Here is a 13,773-nt window from a genome sequence, read left to right on the forward strand (position 1 = left end):
ACCCCATTTTGGCCAAGGGGGTGGCTGAAGCCACCCCAGTTTTTTTCTTTTTTTTTTAAAATTTTTTTTTAAAATTTTTAATTTTTTCTTTTTTTAAAAAAATAAAAATTAATGCCTAAAACGACGTCGTTTTAGGCTGGGTAATTTTAGGACACAAAACGACGTAGTTTTGGGGAAGGGTAAAATGGGTATAAAACATTCAAAACAACGTAGTTTAATGTTAAAGGGGTCCAAAGTGAGAGAAAATGGAAGTTCAGAGGGCTTAAATGAGAGTTTTGGAAATTCAGGGGGGTCTTTTCAAATCGGCTGGAACTTCAGGGGGGTTTTCTGAAGTTATCCCTTGTTTTTTTTTTCTTTTCCCTCGGTTTTTGCTAAATTGGCGGTTATGCACGTGTCAACTTTTTGCCTTTTATGGGCATCTCGAATCTTCTGAATTGGTTTACTCTCGGGTCTGGGCCGTCCTTCCGATTTGGATCCGTAACAAAATCAGGGAGAGAGAGAGAGAGAGAGAGAGTTAAGAATAAGAAGAGAAGTTATGAAGTGTAAATTCATAAAAGAATTACAAATGTGAGGAGGTATAATAAATTCACTAAAATGGAATAAAAAATTATGAAATTCAAAAAAATATAATAATAATAATAGTAATAATACAAACCTCTAACGAGCACCGTGTAGCTGAATTCTTCTCTCTTGTTTTTCTTTTCTTGCGGCGGCTTTGAAAAATCAGGAAGAAGCTCAGGCTTTTTTTGTCACCCGTTGTTTACAAGGGTGGGACTCCGCTACTTTATAAGGGGAGAAAAGTCGGTTAAAGATTATTGTCCATTTTGTCCTAATACAAGTCTGCATTGGATAGAGGAAGTCTAAACTAAAAGCCCAATGACCGAAGCCCATGGCCTAAAGCCCAATGACCCCTCAGGTGCACTCAACGTATCTGTTGTAGGAGATCCGTACTCTCCACCACCTCTACGCAAGGGAGTCCACATGGCCAAGAGGCTAACCAACTGACTAATGCCACGTGTTCTGGGAGTCATACCACAACAAAAGGCCTTCGTGGACCAGGACATAGCAATTGTGGTAATTGGTTTATGTTCTTTCCGTATGTCTTGTGTGGTTGTGTTCTCGTAATCGATATTCTTTCCCCCAACACACATATATATGATGCTTTTCATATATTTAGCATTTTCCTTATTTAATAACCCCAAATTGTCCAACTTCAATCTCTATAAAAGGTAGCCCTACTAGTACACAAACATCTTTTCTCTTTCATTGTGACATTGGGGCATCTTTTCTCTTCATTGTGACATTGGGGCGAGGCTTAGGTGCGGTCCAACTAAACTATCGCAAGTTGGACCATTGAGATCGATTGAGGGGTATTAGAAAATTATTTTCTTTAAAGTAATAATATAAAATTCGTTAAATATTTAAATATTCAATAATTAAAATATTAAAAAAATTAAAACTATTAAAAACTAAAAGAAAAAGAAAAAGAAAAAGAAAAATCAATACACCTCTGCAGTTTCTCAACCCTGTCATTATGTTTGGTGACTCTCTCTCTCTCTCTCACAAGTTCATGCCTGAAGTTTGTCATGCTTGATTGTGGGTCTATATTATTGGCCTATAATTGCAGAAAATTTAGACAAAGATTGATATTTTTTTCTGGGTATATGATTTTCGAGAGTGTTTGGTATGTTTGGTTGGTAAAATTCTGCTCTGATTGTTTGTTTGTTTTTTTTTTTTTTTTGTGCATAATTTTGGGCCAAGGATGGCCGGTCTGTGGTGGACGAACCACCCCCATGGCCAAGGGGGTGGTCCGGCCACCCCCAAAAGGCCTAAAGAAGAAAAAAAATAACTTCAAAAAAAGTTTGGGTTTTGAGAGTGGCCGGACAACCCCCAAGGGCTTGGGGTTGGCTTCGGCCACCCCTTTGTTTTCTTTTCTTCTTTTTTCCCCTTCCCCTTTATTTTGCACGCCGACGCCACTTGCTCCCAATCCACCGGCTTCCTACCTCTTTCCTCTTTTTTTGTTTTCTTCTTTCTTTTTCTCTGTTTTCACGCATTTACACCTCCTTTCTTCTCCGTCTCTGGTTTTTTTTTTAATCACCCTCTTTGTAATAGATTTCAGAAACAAAGAGAGAGGGAGATTTGACGAGAGGGGAGAATTTCAGGGAAAAGATAGAGAGAGAGAGAGATACAGTGAGACCAAGGGATTTCATTTTTTATTTTCTTTTTTTGAATTATTTTTTATTAGTTTTAATTTTTTTAATTAAATATTAAATTTTATATTATTTCTTTAAAAAATTAATATTTTAACCCATTGAAAGATCTCAGCCTTCCATCCAAATTGCAGTAGTTTGGAAGTACCGCATGTAAGCCTCGCCCGTGACATTCTACCTCTCTTTTTTCCGGTGGATTACTTTATTGACTTAGGCATCAAGGTTTTTCTCGTCGGCACACCCAACAAGCCTTTTTTACTAATTTTTTATCTCTTTGCGATTCTCTTGACAAAGCTATCAGCGTGTGGTCAACTGTATCAACAATACCTATTTTAAGCTTCTTGACAGAGCTATTGGCGTGTGGTCAACTGTATCAACAATACCTATTTTAAACAGCTTAAGATGCAAAACTCACCTATTCAAAACAAGTGAATCTGCAACTCACCATAATGAATAGCCATTCATGATCATGAGCATTCAAGGAAAAGCCTATTGCCTAGTTTTAAGAAAGAAAAAGAAAATTCAAGCTTCAAATGAATTGAAATAAAAGGGTAAAATTTTATTCCAAATTGAATTAGAGGAAATTCCTCCAATGTAGTTTATAAAATTGTCATACTTTTTAATAGCATGTGTGAAAAAGAATATATTTTTCACAATGAGAATTTTATAAGCCGGGTTTGAGAAATTAGTTTGAAAGAAACTCATTCACGAAGAAAATGGGCATTTTTTTTTTTTCCTAATTAAAAAATGAGTTGAAACATACCCATTTCAATCTTTCAACACTTGCTACATGATTGATGATTGACCCAACCATCATTGATGAACTTGACAGAAAAATTAAAACCAAATTGAATAAAACAAGGGACTCCTAAAATCTTCTCTGTGTAGTTTTTAGTTTTCGTATAGAGAATTACTCAAAGGGAGAAAAGGTGTCGTCTGAAATTCCCTCATTTTTTTCATCAAGAGCAATTCAAATATTTCAAAGCCAATAAAGCGTGCTCTCCGACCGAACTCCACCCGCAAGTAAAGGCAAAGAAACTCGGAAAGAGATTTCTTCTGATGGATTCCAGTTCCTTTGAGTTAACGTTAACTCATATGTCTACACCTTTTCTTGTGTCATTTGGTCGTGAAATCCATTGATTACTTCTTCAATGTTTTTCAGGTTTAAAAAAAGAAAAAAGAAAAAAGAAAAAAAAAGGCTTATCATCCTGTAAAACAATAGCTAGTTCAAGTTCTAAGGTATCAGTCAACCAAAGATTAAACCAAACACAATGAAAAGAAAAGTCAAAAGTATACATCTTCGAGCATACATCTATGATACACACTTGATAAGTTGGTTGCTCCGTAGTGGAAAATCTTTGCATAAAAACCAGCATAAGCTCAGCAAGAAAATACCAGAAACACACATGGGAAATTTGAGCTCTATTGTAAGGCTTGGATAATATGCAGAGACCTTTTAAGATCCATACAGCCTTTCGCCTATAGATATAGATGAATAGATAGAATGTCAAACGCAAACAGTATCCAAGAGTTCAAGACTTCAGCTAGTCCTTCCAACTAAAGATTCATGGCTATATTTAGATTTGTCTTGCTTCCAACTGCAGACTGGAAACAGCTGGATGTTTCCCAATACTTTTTTTTGATAAGTAATCAAAATATAATTAAAAGTATAAGGTGCCCTAGGTACTCAAGGAGTATACAAGAAAAAGAAAATCATGAAAACATATTACACATATAAGAGTCTGAAAAGGGCACAACCTACAAACTCCTAATGCTCCAGTCTGACTCCATTTTCTTTACGAATTTTACATACATAGCAATGATAGAGTCTGACATCCAACTGCTTCAGTTCTAATAGGTTGTGTGGGGTAACTAATTGAGGTAATGGTGCTACATGTGATCTAACCACTTGATTCATTTTCGAGCATTAAATGTTTAGAGTTTGCAGGCAAACAACTTAAGATGGACTATTTAGTCTCACAGAAGTTGGACTGATTTAGAGTCTAGGTTGGTGTTAGCATTATTCATGGACATAAATCAACATGAGCTCTTCCTATGGCAATGTTCGTTTGAAATTTTACATCTAAGACCACACATCCATTAAACAACTCAACCTACCATTGCCTCAACTATGTCAGATATGCCACACGTTTCTAGTAATATTATAATTCTAGCTATCGGCATATTCTCTCTATCAACCCATTATTCAAATTGCGTTCTGTCCCATTCGGCTTGGCTTCCGTAATTTTGGCTCCTCCACTATCCTTCTGGTGCCATAAAATTCAAGCCACAAAAGGATTGAGGCAGTAATGAGAGCTAAAAGTCACAGAATGCATAATGTTCAAATTCTACTTACCCAAGCCAACGCGCTCACGCATCCTTCATAAAGAATGTAAATTCCAGAAATTTGATTCTGCAAATATCACAGCTTGCCTCTCTCAACTACATAAGAGACTGGAGGCCCTAAGAGTAAAACTGGTTTAGTCACTTAAAACCAGTTCCAGGATAGAATTCTACCAAATATTTGACTATGCTAAACCCAGGCCCACCTGCAACTGCACATTGAAAACATTTCAGACGAAGCCCATTTACACACGATGCCTACCCTTTATGGCTTCTAGACAGCAACCATCTTTCAGAGTAACAAAGAATCCCTCCATTCTCTTCAAATCTCTATGCACCTAAGCAATTGCTAACCACACCACAGTCGTTTCAGGGTTGATTAACATAATCTAAAATGCTCAACTTGCAAGCAATATACTAAAAATTCCAAATTCTTTAGCCCTCCTAAGTTCTATCAGCAACCAAACCAACGGTTACTTTCTCTATTTCCTCTTTCATGAATTCCTCAGTTTTCACCTCACTTTCCACGTCCATTTTTTCTTATAAAACGTGTAAGGCACTAAGGAAGTATACAAAAAACACCTAATTAGAAGGAGAAAAAAGAACAAAGGAATAAATTCTGCTCACTTCCCACATCCACTTCGAATTGAATAATGATTTTTTATTCAAATTCTGCTCTCTAGTCTCATAGATACAAAATGGAAATGAACAAACATACATATAAAAAGAACCCCACAAAGGCCATTTCCTCATTGCCCAGCTCATCCAAAGAAGAAACACAAAGCAACAAGTTTTGCAACTTAACTATTACAAAAATTACAAGTACCTCCATCATCACAATACGAAGCCCTTCAAGTACTCCGGGTCCCGCTTCGCCCTCTCCTGAAACTTCTTAAACCACCGATCCAAGATATCCATGGGCACCACCAGCTTGCTCCCGTCGACGCCGCAGAAGGACTGCATGAAGTTGAAGAGGTTCTCCCCAACCTTCAGGGCCAGCCGCTCGATCCTCCTCTCGGCCGCCACGTCGAGCGAGGGCAGCGTCGCCAGGTCCTCCACCGAAACCCCGATCTTGGCCGAGAGCGGCGCAGCGTCGGCGGTGAGCTGCATCTGGCCGCCCGGATCCGGCCACGGCAACGAGAGCACGGCGGAGGGTCGAGCCAGAGTGACGGCGCCGCAGAAGAGGAAGGGCGAGCCCGGGGACTGGATGTAGACGGCCAGGGCCTTGTCCGGAGGGAGAGTGAAGCTGTTGAGGAGGAATATGCAGACCTCGCGGACCTGATCGTATGCCTCACCTGCGCAGGTTAGAATTCGTTAAGAGGCAGGGGCTAAAGTGCGCCGGGGGTGCGGAGGAAAAGGTGGTGTACCGAGTACTTACCTACGAAGGTGTTCATGTCGAGGACCCAGTGGAAGGTGTCGATTTGGGAGAAGGTGGAGATGTCCATTGGGAAGCTGCGGTTCGGAAACACCACGCCGAACATTTTCGCTTCGGTTACAGAGAGAGACCGAGTGGGTGTGAAGTGTGAACGACAGGAGTCCGATCATAGATTGATGCCGGCGCAAGCTGAGAAGGCTCGGAAGTGGGTTGGGGGGTGTGTGATATATGCGGTGGCTTCGGAAGGGTCCAGTAGCGTCTAGAACGGTGGAGACTCTCAAGTCTCAACAGAGAGCGCGTTCTACACTGTTTTTCTTTTGCTTTTTTAGATTAAAGATTGAGAAATACAAATGGAAGGCCTACACTGACGTGGAATCTTACCAATCAAGCGCGGAATGTTATCAATCATGCCTGTCAGTATGAATCGAGATATTCTTTATTTCATTTAAACCATATAATATTTAGTTATAGTCGACGAGTATTTTTATCTTTTTTTTAAGTGAAAAGATAAAAATATCTATTCACTATAATTAATAAGATATTATCCAATTCATTTGAACTGAAAAAAATCTTATTTCAAGAAGCATGTAACTTTGTGACTTTGTGAGTGAGGGTTCAATTTAGTATTTAAAAATCCTCTAAAATATGTTAATAATGTGTAGCTTAGTTGATTATAGACTATGCCTCATAAAGCAGATATTACTAGTTCAAATCCCCTCCTCTATTTTCCTCTCCCAAACGATACATTTTATGCCACTTAGTTTAAAATTGCATTTTAAAGGAAAAATCATATTTAGTCTTTAGGTTTTTATATGAGTTTTCAAATTTAATTAAGTTTTGCCCAAGTTTTAAATAGTTAATTCTATCACTTTACTGTCAAAATTAATAATTTGTCATCTACTACATGTTTAATGGCTCATCTCAACATCCCAATGCAATGTTACACCAACCAACAAAACCAAAGTTTTTTGTTAGGGTTAAATACCCTTGAGCCCCATGTGGTTTAACAATTTAATTTTTTGCACCATCAATTTTGTTTTGTATCACAACTCGTATCTTGGTTATGGATAAAAACCAAAATGATTTCGGTCAAACTTCCGTCTAAAATTTAACGGAAATCCACGTAAGCGCGCCTAAAAACTCGATACGTGTCCATAAACCTAATTATTTTTATTTTCCTAAAAAAAAAAATTAAATTAAAAATAAAAAAACAAAAAACAAAAAACAAAAACAAAAACAGAAAAAAAATTTTGGAGCCCATTGAGTCCCAGGAATTGGACCTCGACTTGCAGGTCCCTAACGGCTGGGAAAAGCGTCTAGACTTGAAGGTTCGTCCAGGTTCGTCCATTTTCTCATATGGATCTCTTTCTTTCCGGGAAAATGTTACCTTTTCCAGAATTTAATCGGGAAAATTTTGCGTTTTCCTCATACTTTGTTTTGAAATTCACGATTTTTCTTTGTGAAGATTCCTGCCGCCATGTTTTTTCTTTGGAATCTCTTTCTCTGATTTGGATCTCTATAACTCTGTTATTTTTAGAGCTTCAATTTTGGGTCTTTGCTTTCTTCTTGTGTAAAGAAGATATTGATTCTTATCTATAATTTTCTCTCTAATCTATGTTTGGTCACATTGGAGGAATAGGAGGAAGAGAAAATTGGGGGTTCAGCCACCCCAAAACGGCCAGGGGGTGGCCGGCCAACCTTTTCCAATTTTTTTTTTGTTAAAAAAAAAAATTTAATCTAATTTAACTTTTTTAAATGTTTTTAATTTAACTTTTTTTTAAAAAAATTATGTATATGAATACGTGTCAAGTTTTTAGGGACGCTAATGTGGATTTCGCTCAAATTTTTAAAGTATCATTTAACTGAGGTACCAACGAATACAAAACCAAATAGAAAAAAAAAAAAAAAAAAAAAAGTTCTTATAAAATAGCTCAATCGGTTAGGATTATGTCTAATAAAGCGGAGGTCACTAATTTAAATTTTTCTCTTCCTTTTATGTGAATATGTAAAAAAAAAAAAAAAAATAGACAAAAAAATAAAGTTATTAAACTACACGAGACAAAAGAGGATTTAGAGCTTATTTGAGATTGCGTTTAAGGGGTTTAAAAGTGCTTTTAATACTCAAAAAATCCGTTTAAAAAAAAGTATTCATTTGATAAAAAAAATTAAAAATATTTTTATAAAAATAATAAAAAAAATACTTTTGATAAAAACTTAAAAATGAAACTTTTACTTAAAAACTTTTTTTTATTCAAAGTTATATTTCTCAAATTCAATTCCAAACATACTCTTAACCTTTTTTTTTTTTTTTTTTGTTATCATGGGTTCTCAAGTTTAGTTAAAATAAAAAAAATCCCAGAACCGTACGTTCCATCCTTTTCCCCGGTTCTCTTTTTTTTTATGGTTTTTTTCCTCTTCTTCTCCCTGTACTCGACTCTCACACTCGCCCACACCATAAACTTCGGTTCCACCACCAGCATCCGCCACCGCCAGCCACGTGAACTCTCATTTGGCGACCAAATCCCAGAGAACACACCGGAGCTAGGACATAGCAGCCCCTTTAGGCTCGGCATCCATCGAAGAAATACGGTAATATCTGAATACCTCAATCTAAATGCTTGACTCTTATTTATACCTGATGGGTAAGAAGTTATCTAAAAGAAAATGGGAGTTTAAAATGCCCATTTGAAAGGCTGGAAGGGCTGGACCTGGGGAGGGGAGAGCCTAGGACGAAATCCACACTTTTGGATTATGCGGTTTTTTTGGGGTTTATGTGCTCAAGTATTCGGAGTGTGGGAAGTGGGTTATGCCGTTTCTGGAGGGGCAGCCCATGAACGGATGGCTTTGGACGTGGATGAGACCGGAACCCATTTTGTTGATGTTTATGTTGGGGAAGTATTTGATGATTTCTTTTGAGAATTTTGGAGTTGAATTGTTAACTTCAAACCTAGTCGCTATGAGTTGTTGTAGCATGAACTGTGTTGGAATTTTGAGTATGGATTTAGGAACTAAGAGTGGAAGAAATTCTATTGTGGCCATGAAAGCCGAACACACACTCTAATGTGGGTGATTGAATACATTATACATCATTCGGATAAAAACTTAGCTTACTTGCAAAGGAGTGGAGGAGTGTGAGGAGTGTCACTTGCAGTTCACGTGCTCTTCCTCTGTCCAAGTTAACTGAGATCAGATTTTTTCTTCAATCATGTGTTGCTTTTTAGTTATCTGCAAATTATACTCCATTGGTCTGAATGGCTGCTTATAAAACTGAGAAAAAAAAAATATTTTTCAAGGTTTGAATTTTGAGTTTTAATGTTGCTCTGGCTTTCTTAAAGAATTGAAATTTTCATCAAATTTTTGTTATTTTTGATGTTGATTAAAAAGAAAGTCACTGTTTCATATTTATGGAAGTTGAAAAGAAAAGAAAGAAAGAATACTTATCAAAAAAAAGAAAAGAAAAGAAAGAATATCAAGAGGAGCTAAGGATCTGTGATTTACTTTTGTTCAATTGAGCTCTTTTAAGAAAGTGGTTGCGGCATTATGTTCATGAGAGAGAAGCTTATGGAAGATCGTAGTGAATTCTAAATATGACATTGCGTGGGGTGGGGCTATGGAAGAATATCAAGAGGGGTTAGGGAGAGTTTTTAGTCATACTAGATTAGAGGTTGATGATGACTCTAAAATTAGATTCTAGCATGATGTGTGAGGTGGGGATAAGGCCCTCAAGGCAGCTTTTCTGAACTTGTTCTCTTTGGCTTGTTGTAAGGAGGCCTATGTGGCAGACCATCTTTCTAGCGACTCTCATTAGTGGCTTATAATTGGGAAGTGGATCTCTTTACCTTGTTTTTTTAATTTGTTGTACTTCCTCAAATTGAGACGGGATGACAGAGAGAAGCTTTATTGGGGTACCTTCGAAGAGAAGGTTGTTCAATGCTAGATCATACTAGGCTAATAGCATTCCTTTCCCTTGGAGGAATATTTGGCAGAATGAGGCTCTTTTGAGAGTGATTTTCTTTGCTTGGTTGGCTGCCTGCGGGAAGATTCTAACCATGGATAACCTTAGAAAGCGGCATGTCTTTGTGTTTGATTAGTATTATATGTGTAAGAAGAGTGAGGAGTCAGTGGACCACCTTTTACTACATTGTGAGATGGCTAGTGCCCTTTGGAATACCATTTTCAGCTTTGCAGAGTTGGCTTAGGTTATGCCTAGTCGAGTAGTAGACCTTTTCGCATGCTAGAAAGGGCAATTTGGAGAATTATGCAATGTGGAAGATAGTTCTGTTGTGGCTTGTGATGTCTTTGGAAGGAAAGAAATTTTGTGTTTTAAAGACCGTTTGTGGACAATAGTGGAACTAAAGAATTTTTTCTTCAAGACTCTTTATCTTTGGACAACTGCCTTTGACTTAACTATTTCTAGCTTTCATGTTGTTCTTGAGCTTTTTTCTTCTTTTAACTAGGTGTTTCTCTTGTATACTTATTGTGTACTTGATTTGCGCCTTTTCCATTTTTAATAAATTGCGTTTACTTATAGTAAAAAAAGAGGAAGGAATGTAATACAGTTTTTTATTTTTTCTATATTTAGCAAACAAAGATATGATACTTGATAATAGAGTTTGATTTCTCATTCACATTTGGTGTTTTGGCTTTTCTTTTCAGATGCCAGTGGCTGTCCGGTGAATATGTCGTTTTCAAGACTTTGTAGAAGAACCGATCTCTTCCCTTACCTTAAGAATTTACAGTATACTTATCCTGAATCTAGGTAATTCTTTTCATAAAAACTAATATTTGAACTTAAATCTTTCTTTGATTCTGTTTGTTTTGGTAGAAAAAGTTGGAAGATTATGTTACCAAAAATTTAGAAATTTTCTTGAGGAGGAGACCTAAAATAACATGAGTAGCAGTGATTAAGGATGATATGTTAAAATAGTAGGGGGGCGATAGAGAATATGACTTTGGATAGGACAGTGGTGGAAAGGATACATGTGCTTGACCCTGAGTAGTTGATGAGTATCCATAGAGTTAACCCCAATTTAATTGGGATTAAAACCTACTTGATCGAGTTGATATGAGCTGTATATTTTCTTAAAGTATGGTTAAACTCCCTGTAAAAATTATGCATTTTCTAGAAGCTATTTGAAGACATGTTGCATTTTTTCTCCAGCTTCAGTGGTAGATTGAGATATTTTGCTCTTCAAAAATCTTTCTGTAAAAAGAAATTTCCAGGGACCATTTATTTTCAAACAGCGTATGAGAATGTTTTCCTTTTTCCTTCTCTCGCCAATGAAGCTTAATTTGTTGGAATTTGTTACATGTGGATGAATTTGTTCTTGATTCAGGTGCACACCTAATGCTTTAGGGTGGTCAAGTTACAATTTCATCCAAGCTAATACAGGATATCAGAGGGGTTTCAATTATGATATATGGGGTTTAAAGTTAAGATGTGAATTTAGTACAAGGCCATTTGGCAAGTGTAGCCAGTTTTCACCTTTTGGTTCTGGGTATGTTGGGAAGTCTTGTTCTTTGCTCAATATCCGACGCCACTATGCTTCTCAAGCTTCCAGTGAACAGAAATCAAGGAAGATGCTTTTATACCTTACAGCTTTGGTTTTTGCAATGGTTGGAAGTAGTTATGCTGCTGTTCCTCTGTACAGAAGGTTTTGCCAAGCTACCGGCTATGGAGGCACTATTCAGCGCCGTGAGGTGTGTTGAATTTATTTCTTTGTCCCCCCCACCCTTTCATATCTTTCTTCTCTTCTCTGTTACAACAAGATCTTGCTATCTGTAGAGTGTTGAAGAAAAGATATCTCGGCATGCTAAAGATGGAACTGTCGCCACAAGGTGTGATTTCTGTTTCATAGTTAGAGCTCATTCTTTTCTTGTTTCCAATATGAATGACAATAGCCTTCTCTATTCTCAGTTGACTAGAAGCTAATTGTGGTGTCAGTACTAGATCTTTTATTATTTTCGTTTGTTATATATTTGTGTTTTGCAAGGTCCCCCTACTTTTCATAGTACTGTTTTCAGATCACATATATATTCCTTTTGTTTGATGCTTTATGTTGAGCACGTAATTTGCAAGGCAGTGGTGATGCTAAAAATGACGAAAGAGGAGAAGGGAAGATAACCTACAAAAGTGTGTGTTGACTCAAACAATTTACTTGGAGAAAACATACAAATTTTCCAAATTAATCCCCCGTCCTTGCATGTCTTGTCCCACTACTAGGTGACAAAGCTTGCATCCCTTCTCCTTCATGTGTGAGACTTTTTGAACTCAATAAACCATACATTTAATATTACGCTTCCACTCTCAATAAAGTGTCTCCTCTCTCATATGGTACAAGGCAGTGCTTAGGAAGTAATAGCATTTGCTATAAAAGCCCCTCTTCCAACTATGCACTATTTCCACACAACTTGGAACTCCTATAGAAGTTGTTGATTGGGCTTGTGCTGCCTTGATTTGTGATTATGATCACATGTTTATGTTCTACTCTCTACATTAAGTGAAAGTACGCATTTCTCGAAGAATGACATTAAATGGACTCTGACCACAATGAAGCTGCTTACGTTTTGTTTTCCATACATGCTCTTCCCTGTTGAGTTCTTGTTGTTGTCCTTGCAGGGAGATTGTGGTCCAGTTCAATGCTGATGTGGCTGATGGCATGCCGTGGAAGTTTGTTCCCACACAAAGAGAGGTTCTTCCTCTCTCTCTCTCTCTCTCTCTATATATATATATATATGTGTGTGTGTGTGTGTGTGCGCGCGCGCGCGTGTTGCACACATTTTATTTTTATACATTTATAATAAATATGTTGGTATATGTGCGAAAACAAATAATTTGATTAACCAGTTATTTTACTTCAGAAATATCAATATAAGAAACAAATTAGCTGTATGAAGGCTCCACGTGACTCTAATACTAGAGTATATACATGTTTGTTTGTGAACAAATTAGCTGTTTCTGTTGCTGAGCTGTTATGATCTTGGTATATTTGCTGCAGGTAAGGGTCAAACCTGGAGAAAGTGCCCTTGCATTTTACACTGCTGAAAATCGAAGTTCAACTCCAATAACCGGTGTGTCTACCTATAATGTCACCCCCATGAAGGTACTGATAAACACTGTTTAGTATTTCATGATAACAAATGTGCAGACTTTTCTGAATTGCGAATAGTGTTTCACTCTAATATCATTGGATTTCATATGATATGGTTACTTGGTTCTCTTTTAAAATACTGACTTCTCTTTGTATGATTAGTTGTTGACTTCTCTTTTTAGGTTTAGGGGGTTATTAGCTGTGATTAAATCTTAAAAATAAACTTGTTTATGCTGGTTATTTTTGGAAGTTGATTATATATTTTGTTTTATGTTTGTTACTCAGTGTGTGTGTGCGTGCACGTGCATGTGTGCAGGGAAGATGCCTGGACGTGCATCTTCCCTTTTTCTGTGTTCTTGTATTCTCAAGGTAGTTAAACATGTAACTTGTGTCCAGTGAAAAATGATAATGAAGAATAGAAAAGTGGTGTAGGTGTATTACGATCAAGGCCTGCAAGTGTTTATTGTTTCTAAAAAGATTACTCGAATTATTGGGTTGGTGAATTTGGGTTGACCTTTAGCTTTAGGTGCCTTTGGGGTCCAGACATATTTTAAGATTCCTGGAAATCCCAGAGAGAATTTGCAGGCATTCTTTTGTCTGGCTACAAATTGCTCAATGGAATCTAGATGCCACGGGTGTCCAGATTCCCACAAATTCTCACATTTGTAGGTATGTGGATTCCCTTCAAAACAGGTGCGTATTCACATTCTCAATCTCAGGGCATGGGAAAATTCTATTTTTCGCAGAATAAGAG

The 13,773-nt window shown here is 37.1% G+C and overlaps 2 protein-coding genes across 3 annotated transcripts; one reads left to right on the forward strand and one right to left on the reverse strand.

Annotated features, from left to right (window-relative positions):
* Positions 1–5,190: 5,190 nt before the first annotated feature.
* Positions 5,191–6,259, reverse strand: LOC132182512 (protein OPI10 homolog). The gene is made up of 2 exons (XM_059595779.1): positions 5,932–6,259; positions 5,191–5,848 (listed from the first exon to the last, which is right to left on the reverse strand). The coding sequence occupies exons 1-2, from the start codon at positions 6,032–6,034 to the stop codon at positions 5,388–5,390; spliced, it is 564 nt and encodes a 187-aa protein (XP_059451762.1). The 5' UTR covers positions 6,035–6,259; the 3' UTR covers positions 5,191–5,387.
* A 930-nt stretch (positions 6,260–7,189) lies between these two features.
* Positions 7,190–13,767, forward strand: LOC132181275 (cytochrome c oxidase assembly protein COX11, mitochondrial). Of its 2 annotated transcripts, none has more exons than XM_059594413.1 (7): positions 7,190–7,266; positions 8,406–8,517; positions 10,585–10,687; positions 11,265–11,628; positions 11,714–11,766; positions 12,548–12,620; positions 12,927–13,767. In XM_059594413.1, exons 3-7 carry the CDS (start codon positions 10,608–10,610, stop codon positions 13,050–13,052), a joined length of 696 nt encoding a protein of 231 aa, XP_059450396.1. In that variant the 5' UTR covers positions 7,190–7,266; positions 8,406–8,517; positions 10,585–10,607; the 3' UTR covers positions 13,053–13,767. The 2 variants fall into 2 exon arrangements, with proteins under 2 accessions (XP_059450396.1, XP_059450398.1); XM_059594415.1 differs by having other exon boundaries at positions 7,209–7,256.
* The last annotated feature ends 6 nt before the right edge of the window (positions 13,768–13,773 follow it).

The sequence above is a fragment of the Corylus avellana genome, chromosome ca5 (assembly GCF_901000735.1).
Source record: "Corylus avellana chromosome ca5, CavTom2PMs-1.0".
NCBI lineage: Eukaryota > Viridiplantae > Streptophyta > Magnoliopsida > Fagales > Betulaceae > Corylus > Corylus avellana.